The sequence below is a fragment of the Anolis carolinensis genome, chromosome 1, assembly GCF_035594765.1.
Source record: "Anolis carolinensis isolate JA03-04 chromosome 1, rAnoCar3.1.pri, whole genome shotgun sequence".
Lineage (NCBI taxonomy): Eukaryota > Metazoa > Chordata > Lepidosauria > Squamata > Dactyloidae > Anolis > Anolis carolinensis.
Genome location: NC_085841.1, coordinates 289,952,378 through 289,965,365, shown reverse-complemented (window position 1 = coordinate 289,965,365; position 12,988 = coordinate 289,952,378). Strand labels below are relative to the sequence as shown.

Below are 12,988 nucleotides of genomic sequence, written 5' to 3'. Positions count from 1 at the left end.
TGTGGCAGGGCTAAGACTGCATTGTAATAGGTGGTTCTCTGGTTTGCTCTTGTCCACACTCGCATGCTGTGGACTCCACTTTGTAGCCCCATTTCTTAAGGTTGGCTCTGCACCTTGTCGTGCCAGAGTGCAGTCTGCTCAGCCCCTTCCAAGTCGCCCAGTCTTCTGCATATCAGCCATGGATTGAGGTTCTGGATTTTAGCCTGCCACTTTTGGACTCTTGCTTGCTGAGGTGTTTCTACGAGTATCTCTGTAGATCTTAGAAAGCTATTTCTTGATTTAAGGCATTGGCTGATATCCGAACGGGATGGGCCGGAGATGTCAATGCCTTGGCCCTTTTATTACTCCCAGGGGATGTCAGGTGGTCCAGTACTGGCTAAACAATGGTGTGAGATGTAGACATCTTGTGATAATGTGGCATGTCTCATTAAGAGCAACATCCACTGTTTTAATGTGGTGAGATGTGTTCCTCACTGGGCATGCATATTCAGCCGCAGAATAGCAAAGCACAAGGGCAGATGTCTTCACTGTGTCTGCTTGTGATCCCCAGGTTGTGCCTGTCAGCTTTCACATGATATTTCTAGTGCCCACTTTTTGCTGGATAGTCAAACAGTGCTTCTTGTAAGTCAGAGCATGGTCCAGGGTAACTCCTGAGTATTTTGGTGTGCTGCAATGCTCCCGTGAGATTTATTCCCAGGTAATCCTCAGAGCTCGAGATGCTTGTCTGTTCTTAAGATGAAAAGCACATGTCTGCATTTTACATGGATTAGGGCTCAGCTGGTCTTCCCTGTAACAGGCAGTAAGAGCACCTAAAGCTTTGGAGAGTTTCTGTTCAACCATTTCAAAGCTCCCTGCTTGGGTGGTGGTGGCACTGTCATCACACTCCCGAGGCAGGCCTTTCTTCTGTTTTCGCCACCTGCTTCTCTGGCCCTGGAATTCCATAAAAAAGCTCCTGTTATGTAACAGATTTCCTATGAAGCAGGTGAGCTGGTAGTCCTTTGTGATATTATAAGTTTTTCTCAGGCGATGATGTACAGTGTCATAAACTGCTGACAGGTCTATGAAGACAGCTCCTGTAATCTGGGGGCTTTCAAAACCATCTTCTCCCTGTGATGCTATGGGTGCAGAACGAATGCAATTCGACACCTCTTTCAATGCCAGGGCTCCGTGCTTGGGAATCATGGAAATTGTAATCTTATAAGGCTGATGCTTCCCCAAACCAAATGCTTCCCCAGGATTCCACAGCATGGAGCCATTCAAGTGGGGTCAATCTGCATGGGTTCCACAGTGCAGATATGCTCTTTCACTACCAGCGCTCAGTGCTAGGGAATCATGGGAGTTGGAGTTTATAAGGCTGATGCTTCACCAAACCCCAGTTCCCAGCATTCCACAGCATGGAGCCATTCAAGTGGGGGCAATCTGCATGGGTTCGACAGTGCAGAGATGCACCCTGGGTCTCGAAACACACCAGCCTGGCTGGAGACTGGGGTTGGCACCCCCGCCAGTCACGGGTCCCACTGGGGGACTTTGGGCCAGTCACACTCTCTCAGCCCCAGAGGGAGGCAAAGGCTAGCCTCTTCTTCTCCCCACGACTCTGGAGAGCGAAGGAAGGGCTTGAAGGAGCCCAAGCGGAAGAGATGGGCTCTCCTCCTCCGCCTCCCCTCCTTGGCATCTCTTCTTGGGGCGGGGGACGCCTTTGAGGCCCCTCAGCCAAGGAGCCCGGCTCTCTCTCTCTCTCTCTCTCTCTCTCCCCCCCCCCCCCCCCCCCCGCCTCGTCTCCGGAGTTTCCAATAGGCACCGAGAGACCATCGTATGATCCTGGGCGGCGTCTTCAAAGCCCCCGCGGCGCCTCTCCCCCTCCTTCCCCCTCCCCGTCCCTTTCTCTCTCTTTTGGCAGCTCTGGAAGGAGGGGGGGGGGTCTCCTGGGCAGAGCGCGCCTCTTGCCGGGAATGATGCAAGAGCCCTGAGCCAGTCTTCGGGGCGTGCGCTGCGCGGAGGCCGGGGCTGCTCCTCTCGGGCAAGTGCCCTCGCCTTATCGATCGCCCGGTGGCTATAAAAGGTGGTGGCAGCGGGGACGGCGGGGCTTGGCTCTGCGCCTCCTCCTTCTCCTTCCTGCAGAGAAGAGGGGATCCCGCGCCCAGAGCTCTCTCTCTCTCTCTCTCTCCCTCTGTGTGTGTGTGTCTCTCTCAGGATGTGTCGGCGGGCGTTGCCTCTGCTGGGGGCCCTTCTGGGCTTGGCGGCCGTGGCCTCCCGCGCCCTCCCGCTCACCGACGCCGGGCCCCACGTCAGCTACGGCTGGGGGGAGCCCGTCCGGCTCAGGCACCTCTACACCGCGGGGCGGCAGGGCCTCTTCAGCCAGTTCCTCCGCATCCACGCCGACGGGAGAGTCGACGGCGCCGGCAGCCAGAACCGGCAGAGTAAGTCCTAGAATGAATTGTTTACGGTACCAGCCATGGGCCATGGCATCCAATAATATACAGCCTTAAAAGCAGAGTAAGTCTGCTTTCCTTGGAGGAAAGAAAAGCGGAGGAGGGCGACTAAAATGATCAAGGGTCTGGAGAACAAGCCCTATGAGGAGCGGCTTAAGGAGTTTAGCCTGCAGAAGGAGATATGATGGCCATGTATAAAGATGTGAGGGGAAGTCATAGGGCGGAGGGAGCAAGCTTGTTTTCTGCTGCCCTGGAGACTAGGACGCCGAACAATGGCTTCAAACTACAGGAAAGGAGATTCCACCTGAACATTAGGAAGAACTTCCTCACTGAGAGCTGTTCAGCAGTGGAACTCTCTGCCTGGGAATGTGGTGGAGGCTCCTTCTTTGGAGGCTTTTAAGCAGAGGCTAGATGGCCATCTGTTGAGGGTGCTTTGAATGTGATTTTCGTGCTTCTTGGCAGGGGGTTGGACTGGATGGCCCATGAGGTCTCTCCAACAACAGGATTCTATGATTTCACCTGTCTTTGCGGGCGGGTGAGTCTCCTTCCCTGGAGGTTTTTAAGCAGAGCCTGGATGGCCATCTGTGGGGAGTGCTTTGATTGTGTGCTCCTGCATGGCAGAAGGGGCTTGGGCTGGATGATCCTTGTGGTCTCTTCCAACATTATGATGTTGTGATTCTCTGGCAAAGGGGCCTCCTTAGCAGATCAGGCAGCCTCCTTCCCCTGCATGCCCCCCCTTTCCCCTTTTGGACCCTCTGGGTTTTCGTGGGGGCCCCTGAATGAAACTCTTAACACAAGTAGCATGGGCTGGACCTACATTGCCCTATACCTCAGGACCTGATCTCAGATTATCCCAGATTATTTGGCAGAGTAGACTCATTGGCAGAGTAGACTCATATGCGAAGCCAGCAGATAGAAGAGTTTTAGAGGCCACCCGTGTTCTTTTTGATGCAAAGCAGGGAATTTGGGGACTCAAGGGGGGGGGGGAATCATGGGTGGCAGGATTCTCGTGACCTCGTGGGGTGGCACTCCTGTGAAGCACAAGAAGTCGCTGAAACAAACCACTCTGAAAGGTGACACGAAACTTAAAGGTGTCTCTTTGTGCATGTGTTCTATGTCTTTGAGGGGCTGGGGTTGGTTCCAAAAAAGCGATGTCTTCCTTTCCTCCCCCTCGCGTGGTCCCGTGACACCTCCGTCTGTTCCTCGTGGCAGGTTTGCTGGAGATCCGCGCGGTCTCGTTGCGCGCCGTGGCCCTCAAAGGCGTGCACAGCTCCCGCTACCTCTGCATGGAGGAGGACGGCCGGCTCCGCGGGATGGTAAGTCAGGGCACCAAGGGACGGGCCTCCCTCTTTCCCTCCCTCCCTCCCTCCCACAGGCGCCACCCGCAACTATAGATTCGTCCATTCCCCGAAGGAAGACCACGTGGCGGATTCAAACAACAACAAAACCCTGCTCGCGGACCATCCAGAGCCACGGCAGCCCGCCCGCGTTGTTTTCATGGCAGGCATCGATGCCGTCTCAACACATTGTGCCTGCTTGAAATCACACGTTCAACAAAGATTGAGGACCAGGGTCGTTAGGATCTTGGTGTGAATTGGCACAACAGGCCCAATAAATCGAGGGAGGGAAGGTAGAAACCAGCAAGATTATTTTAGAAGCGCCAGTGGGATCAGGAGAAAGGAAATGCTTCACCCTGCATCCTTCACTTTCTGCATGCCTAATTGTACAGTGTGCTAAATTGGGGATCAAAAGGTAGAATCATTTGATCTCCAATGTGTTGACGAAGGCTTTCCCGGCCGGAATCCAGAATCACTAGGTTGCTGTGAGTTTTCCAGGCTTTATCGGCCATGTTCCAGAAGCATTCTCTCCTCACAGTTTCCTGTCTCTAAAATCAGGACAGTAAATAAAGAACAACACTGTGAAAAAAGGGGAATTCCAGACATGGGCCAGCTAACACCTCCCAACAAAGGATTTCCCCCAGGCAGGAAGCAGCCAGGCTTTGAAACTGCAAGGCTATTCAATGCTAATCAAGGTGATTAATTGCAGCCTCCAACAGATAAGAGTTCTTTCTCCCACCCTGGACCTTCCACAGATATATAAACTTCCTTTGTTTATTTTCCAATATACCTCACAACCTCTGAGGATGCCTGCCATAGATTTGGCTTCTAGAATATGGTCATATAGTCTGGAAAACTCACAGCAACATATTTGATTTCCCTTTGTGTTCACTGGGAGTTGGATTCCCCCCTTTCTTTCTTTCTTTCTTTCTTTCTTTCTTTCTTTCTTTCTCTTTTTCCCCAGCCTTGTTAGTGTTTTGTTTTGCTCTTCAAATCCAGGGAGTAGAAGAGGCAGGGCTCACAACATCCTGGAATGTGGACTGCCATGCTTTATTGTTTGTTTAGCTTCTTCCGGATCTGTTTCAAGGAACTCCAGGCCAACTCTTTCTTTCCTTTTATCTTCTCCTGTCCTCACAGCAACCCCTGGGGTAGGCGAGTCTGCAGATAAGGACACCACTTCAGGCCACCCAGTCTGCCCTCTGGCTAGGCAGGGAGTTGAGACTACAATCCGCCCATCCAAGTGTGACTATTTTGCTTGTGCCTCACTCACAAAAGGAAGATGTTTGTATGCTAGGATCTTGCATACATAATGCCCTGTCCTTCCCAACACCCCTGTTTCTTAATATTTTTACCCCATCTTATATTTCCAGTGAAGTAAGTTGTCTTTTCCCAAAACTAGAAAAAGTATTATTGGGTTGCAGTGAGTTTTCCGGGCTGTATGGCCATGTTCCAGAAGCATACTCTCCTGATGTTTTGCCTGCATCTATGGCAGACATCCGCAGAGGTTGTGAGATCTGTTGAAAACTAGGCAAGTGGGGTTTATACATCTGTGGAAAGTCCAGGGTGGGCGAAAGAACTCTTGTCTGTTTGAGGCAAGTGTTAATGTTGCAATTAGCCACCTTGATTAGCATTAAATAGCTAATCAAGGCAGCATGCAGCCAGTCTTTGAAGCTGCAAGGCTATTCAATGCTAATCAAGGTGGCTAACTGCAACATTCACATGGAGATGTAACAGATATTGACATCTTATCTTATCAGCTTATTTTATGTAGAAATTGTATATGCAGGGTTGCTATTGACTTAGTGCCAGAATGAATGGAATACTGATCTTCCACTTATGCCCCTGCCTTATACAAACATCTTCTTAATTCTAATAGGGCCAGATTCATGAGAACAACATGTTTTCACTTGGTCAGTGGGGACACTTTTTCAGTACTCAGACTGAAGCATGAGCTAAGAACACAATACAATACAATACACACAGATGTGTATATCAATGGCACATTTGTGTAATTGCATCCAGTGAAATTCACTCCAAATCCCTGATTACAGCCCTATGTATGTGTACTCAGAAATAGGTAATTGGTGCTTAATCACAGGTAGCTGTTTGCAGGATTGCAGCCATATTCAGAAAGAGATTTTATTCCCTCCCCACCAAGTTTTGAAAGCCTAGAGAACATGTGTGGAAACAAACACATTTTTCATGTTTGCATATGTGGTATATTGGGCTAAACATTAAATATTAGGCTGAAAGACATAATTTGTATTATTCCTACTACTTTGTATCATTCATATCTAGTTTGCTGTATAATTGATAGGCAGTAAACAAAAGTCATTCTTGTGCATTGTCACTTTAATTTGCTTGTAGGTGTTGGTAGATAGTAAATGTCAGTCTGAACTTTAGCTGTCCACAGTGCTGAATATACAGGGAGTCCCAAATATGTATAGACCAGGCATGGGCAAGTCGGCCCTCCAGGTGTTTTGGACTCCAAAACAACTGGAGGGCCAAAGCTTGTCCATGCCTCGTATAGACGCTATCACAACTAATAGTAGCTATTATTTCAAGGTTAATTAAATATATTTCTTTTGAAGAATATATGTTATAATCATGATTTAATCAGAATTAATCTTAAATTACAATTTTATGTAAGGTGTTCAAAACGTCGTCCCTCCTCAGCAATGCTTTCATTGTCAAAGCATAGAGTTGCAAACCTAACTTCAGGTTTTTCTTGTAATTTGTAAATATATTGCAAAAAAAATCCAGAATTATATGATGTTATGGATGTATACAATTTGAAGGACAAAATTTGGGGACAAATCTCTGCAGTTTGGAGAGGATATTTAAAGAAGAGACTCACTCTCCCAGTGATATGGAAAACACAAACCACTTCTGTCTGGCCACTAACAACATAGCTGAGATGATTCTCTTTCAACAGAAACCTATATGACATTTTCAGAGAAACAGATATCATACTATCATAACTTCCATTCACTGTTCCTAAATATATATACATATATTATGTGCTAATACCTATTTCAGTTCATAACATTTCTTATATCCCAAATACCCTTTTCCATGGATTTAAACAGAAGGCTTTTTATTAGATCATAGAATCGTAGAGTTGGAAGAGACCTCATGGGCCATCCAGTCCAACTACCTGCAAGAAGCAGGAAAATCTCATTCAAAGCACCCCCGACAGATGGCCATCCAGTCTCTGCTTAAAAGCCTCCAAAGGAGGAGCCTCAGCTGTAATGCAAACTGCTGCCTATAAACAGTAATGGTGCATTATAAAATAGGTCTTGATTATAATTCCCAGAACCAGCCAACATGGCCAGCAGCCATAACCAAAAAGTTCAGAAAGTGTCTTCTCCCACCTCTGTGAAAGAACATAGTTCAATACTTTGCATGGCTGTGCTGCCATATTTGGAGGCATTTAACTTATATTGTTAAAAACAAAGCATGTTCTCCAGATATTTGGCAGCCCAATTAGCATTTTGAGAATGTTTGGACTCATCAAAGGAGCTCTGTTCTCAAATGTTGAGCATGTGTACAAAGAAAGTGTGGCATAGGTCTTTGACAGGTAAAGAGTTCATGCAAGAGCAGCTTCTCCCTTATCTTGGCCCTATACGCAATCAGCAATACTCTGCTGGCCAAGAGGTCAGTCACCTCCAATGACTGAACCAGAATAACACCAGGTTTTAAGGAAAACACTGGCATAAAGGACTTAGAACACCCTGAAACAGTCATCACATTATTGATATGCTAGTCCTTTTACATTAGCAAACATGTTTTAGGACTTAACATGCAGGATATAAAATCAGCTAGCTGTATTACACAGTTGCTCAAACAGGTATTCTGTTTTATTATGGAATAAATCCTTTTTTCAAAGGAAGTGGGAATTTCTCAGTGGATTGTATATTACACTGATGGTTCACATTTATGAGAAAGTAACATTTCATACATGTATCTTAAACGTTGGCAGAGAAACTGAGCTCACTTTTATTTAATCTATATGCACATATATTAGTTCATCATGGATAGGGGCAGTGTGAATTGTATCCCCTTCACTTGGGAACACTTTGCTAAGTGCCACTGAGCAGGTTCAAAGGTAATGATATCCCACAGTAGAAATGGGTGCATTGAACCTTTCTCCATTTGGATGCTGGCTGTATCCTCTGGTGCTTCAGTGCACAAAATAGTCAATATCAAGATTGCAAACCCAACAGCCTAACAATATAGACCCCAATGACACCCCAACCTGACAACAATAATTGAAAAACTAAAAAAATAGTTTCAGCTTTAATACATACTCAGCTTCCAGTAGCAGATAATATACAGTGTTTGTTGTTGTTGTTGTTGTTGGCTGTCATCAAGTTGACTAGGAGCCCCCTCCCTGGTGGTGCAGTGGGTTAAACCCTTGTGCTGGCAGGACTGATGACTTGAAGGTTGGGTTGCTGACTTTAAGGTTGCCGGTTTAAATCCAACCTGGGGAGAGCGCAGATGAGCTCCCTCTATCAGCTCCAGCTCCATGTGGAGACATGAGAGAAGCCTCCCACAAGGATGATAAAAACATTAAAACATCTGGGCGTCCCCTGGGCTATGTCCTTGCAGACAGCCAATTCTCTCACACCAGAAGCAACTTGCAGTTTCTCAAGTCGCTCCTGACACCAACTTATGGTAACCCCCTCCAAGTTACCTTATCTCCAACAGCTCTGCTCAGGTCATATAGATTCGGAGAGAGACTCAATCCATCTGGAAGGCATTCTTTAATTATTTCCTATTGCCGTCTACCTTACCAAAAATTATGGCAATGTCAAATTTGTGGAATCCAATTTCACTTCTAGTTTTTTTTGGGAACGACTAGCAGTGTACAGAGAACCAGAATATTCAGAGAACCAGAAAATGCAATAGATGCCCACTGCTCCCTAGCTCATCTAGCATAGCAACTCTGAACCAAGAACATAGCTAGGTTATGCAATCAACACTTACCTGCCTGATTGGGTCATGGAAAGGCCACTCTATAGCCTCATTCAGAACTAAGAGTGTTCCTACACTGTGGAATTAATCCAGTTTGACACCACTGTAACTGCCATGGCTCAATACTATTAAACCCTGGGAGTTGTAGTTACGTGACACCAGCACTCTTTGACAGAGATGGCTAAAGGCATTCTAAAATGACAACTCCCAGGATTCCATAATACTGAGCCACAGCAGTTCAAGTAGTGTCAAACTGCATTAATTCTACAGTCTAGATGCATCCCAAGTTCTACACGACAGCTGTTTTTACCATGCTGCCTCAATTTTTCTGTCTCTCCACCTTGTTGCCATTGTTTGTATTTAACAGCTGGGACTTGTAAATAAGACCATACAAATTATGGATTATTTATTACAAATTGGTTTTTCTTTTTTAAAAAAAATACACTAAAACAAATCCACCCCAATCCCCCATCAGTGCCAAAAGTAAGAATAATTCATACATGCTAATTTTTGTGCAAATTACCTTTTAAAATGGAAATGACACTCAGTAAAGGAAGGTAAAAGGAAGACACACATTTAAATGTGCAAGCCCTGAGCAAGACAGTTCATGACAGGACTTTTAGGGAGGCCTCCCATTTATATTGTCTCTATAAGTCAAAGCTGACTAAACAGCATTTAACAGTGAAAACAGGGCTTCCCAGGTAGGGGATGTAGTCTGCTTTCTGTAAAAGGTTTCTGCTTTCTAGCCAGTAAGAATCAGAGAAATGCACTTCACTTAAGCATTTGGTATACTATTTTTAAAAATAATTATTCATACCACATATTTACCTTTGCCCCTTGATGTTCAGCTCAGATATTCTGCAGAAGACTGTTCCTTTGAAGAGGAGATGCGTCCAGATGGCTACAATATCTACAAGTCAAAGAAATACGGAGTTTTGGTCTCCCTAAGTAATGCCAGACAAAGACAGCAATTCAAAGGGAAAGATTTTCTTCCTTTGTCTCATTTCTTGCCGATGATCAACACTGTGCCAGTGGAGTCTGCAGACTTTGGAGAGTATGGTGACACCAGGCAGCATTATGAATCGGATATTTTCAGTTCACGTCTTGAAACTGACAGCATGGACCCTTTTGGCCTCACTTCAGAAGTGTCATCAGTACAAAGTCCTAGCTTTGGGAAATAAAGGTTGTGTAACTTTACCTATAGTCCCCAGAAAACAACACCAGCAAGCAAGCACAGTATTTCTAGCTGTGATATTTAAAACATAGGGCCATGTGAAGATGTGGCACTGTCCTTGTCAAGCAAGTGATAATACTACTTCTAAGAAAACTGACACAGCAATATGGAGTATATATACACACATGTGCATGCACAGAATTTAGGAAAGTTCTTCCTAAAAGGTGCTATTTAATTTAGGAATGACAGAAGTGCACAGAACAGGAAATCTTTCTGTTCTGGTGCTTGTTTGGAGGATAGGATCATGTTTACAGGGTCATTATTCTTTTGATCACTTCATGACAGGTAGTAAATACTGTTCATTCAAAGGATAATTTATTTTCCTTATGTGCACTAGTGTTAGACATAAAATAGGAACAAGTAGAAAAAGTTAAAAAAATCTTCAGGAAAAAATAGATTTTATTGTGACTGCAAGTTGCTTCTGGTGTGAGAGAATTGGCCATCTGCAAGAATTTTGCCCAGGGAACACCTGGATGTTTTGATGTTTTTCCCATCCTTGTGGGAAGCTTCTCTCATGTCTCTGCATGGAGTTGGAGCTGATAGAAGGAGATCATCTCCCTAGGTTGGATTCGAACCTGCAACCTTCAGGTCAGCAACCCAACCTTCAAGTCATCAGTCCTGCCTGCACAAGGGTTTAACCCACTGTGCCAATGGGGGCAGTATTTTTGATGACTGACATGAATCAATAATAATATTGGTCCCTAGTAAATGAGAGAAATTAAACGGACTATGTGCTATCTTTTAGCAAGGCAATGTCTGCTGTTAAATAGTATGCACACTTTTTTCAAGCAGTGCAGCTATAAACATTTAAAGTGATAAAATTGTTAGAAAAATGCAAAACAGTTAAGGTTCAATTTGGAGAAACTAACAATAAATGACGACGTAATCAATTCTATTTTCTCAAAAGGGTAAGAATCTGTTTCACCTCAAAAACTGGAAAACTGCTGATATTACCATCATTCTTTCCCATTGGTCAGTAGGATGGTAAAGATGAGCATTGGATCCCAACAATATAGGGAGAGGGGCCCACAGTTCCCCAGCCATACTAAGAAAGGAACAATAATAAGAACTTCACTATAGGTTTAAGGGATTTTGTGCAGCTACACATGTCCATACTTTTTTTTTAGTAAAGTAAGTTATTCTTACCAGTAGGAGATGTTTGTTTTAAATTATTACTGATTTCAATTAAAGGGTGTTATATATTACAGTGAGTAAATGTTTCATAGAAAATTTGTACATATCATTTTTCTAATGTAGAGAAATAGTGAATGACCGGTTTGTGGAAACCAGAGGAAACAGCCTTTGGCAGATCATTCTTAACGATTGTTGTATATAGTAGTACAGTTCTGTACAGAAAATGAAAGGAAACATTACTATTTTCTTGACCTAGCACTTCATTGTCAACACAATATTTATAATTAATTTATTAAACACATACATCTGTTTATTTTGTTACTGTATTTATACTTAAAATTTCTATTTATGTACTCCAAATATTGTCTTTTTTAACAGTCTGGACAAAATGTAGTGAAAATTTTGCAATTTCAATAATTGTGAATTGGAAATGAAATGTGTGTGAAATCTGTAGATTTAGTGTGCTTTATTTTTAATAAAAATAAGAATGTAATAGTTTGTCTTTTTATTGCATTTATTATATTTTAGTCTAACAATAATTCCAGTTATATTGATGTAAAACACAACACACAATAAATTACATAGAAAAAGAATGTGCACACATGATGAAAATGCAGTATAAATATATTTAAAAGGTAATGCAACTCAGTGGGCACTTTTAAAATGGCTAGCTCCAATGATGAGTTCCAGAACCTAAAATGCCTGAAGGAAAAGTAATGTCTTTGGTGTTGCCAAAAAGACAAGATTGTGGTTACCAGGTGAGGCTTCTTGGGGAGGGCATGCAATGAACAGATCACAATAGTGAGAATCAGTACTGAGATTGAGCATGGAAAGCTCAATCCTGAAATTGCTCCTGAAAAACAATGAAATTATGCCACTGAATTATGCCCATCCAACTCTGCTTCCCCTGTACTTTGCCTTCTCAGATTCTGAAATTGTCTGGATATTTTAAATGATGCCTTGCAGACACCAGATCTTGTATAGTCTTGGAAGATAAGCAGAGTCAAGCCTGCTTATTACTTGAATTGGAGACCGCGAAGTAATACCAGGTATTGCAGGCTATATTCAGAGGAAGGCAATGGCAAACCACTTCTGAATATTCCTTGCCAGATGTACAGCAAAATCTGGGACCAGTTCAGAGAATTTCTGTAGTGTTGTTTAGATGCTCCGCCCCTGAAAGGAAAAGAATATAGAAGTACCTTCAAGACTAATTGGTTTTTATTTTATCATGAACTTTCTTGTATGTAAATGCACTTCTTCAGATGCAGCACAGAGTGATATCGAAGTCTCATATCAAAAAGCATATTTATACAGTTGTGGGAATGGCATAGAATATAATAGGCAATGCAAATCTTACATTTGCATCCTTATCCCAATGGCTGGGTGGAGTGATACAGATCTTTCCGATCTTTATATTGGCGAGTTAGTGTGGACGTGTGAGAGCAATAAACCTGACTACCAAAAGTCAGATTTATTGCTTTCACACATCTCTTGGTTGAAAATGATCTGAGAAGATTCGTTTTGTTATGCAGTAGGGAAAACTGTTGTTTGTGTAGCATACCACAAAGAGAGCCAGTGTGATGCAATGGTTTTGAAAATTAGACTCAAATTCCCACTCGAACGTACCTTGGCCAAGTCACATTTTCTCAACTTCAGAGGAAAGCGAAACTTGGCAAGAACAACTTGAATAACTCTTGCCAAGAAAACTCCATGATATGGTTTTGAAGGCATCTTTGAAGGCATATAAGTGTGCCATGGAACCATTTGTTGCCTCAATTCATACTTCTGCTAATGGTTCAGAATGTATACGTACAGTATGTATAATTGAATTTTGCTGTTTTTCTTTTCTATGCTTCCTTCATAATTTCCCTGTTCAA

General features: G+C 43.8%; 1 protein-coding gene across 1 annotated transcript; it reads left to right on the top strand.

Annotated features, from left to right (window-relative positions):
* Positions 1-1,858: 1,858 nt before the first annotated feature.
* Positions 1,859-11,604, top strand: fgf19 (fibroblast growth factor 19). The gene is made up of 3 exons (XM_003214667.3): positions 1,859-2,417; positions 3,642-3,745; positions 9,592-11,604. Exons 1-3 carry the CDS (start codon positions 2,192-2,194, stop codon positions 9,922-9,924), a joined length of 663 nt encoding a protein of 220 aa, XP_003214715.1. The 5' UTR covers positions 1,859-2,191; the 3' UTR covers positions 9,925-11,604.
* Positions 11,605-12,988: the final 1,384 nt, after the last annotated feature.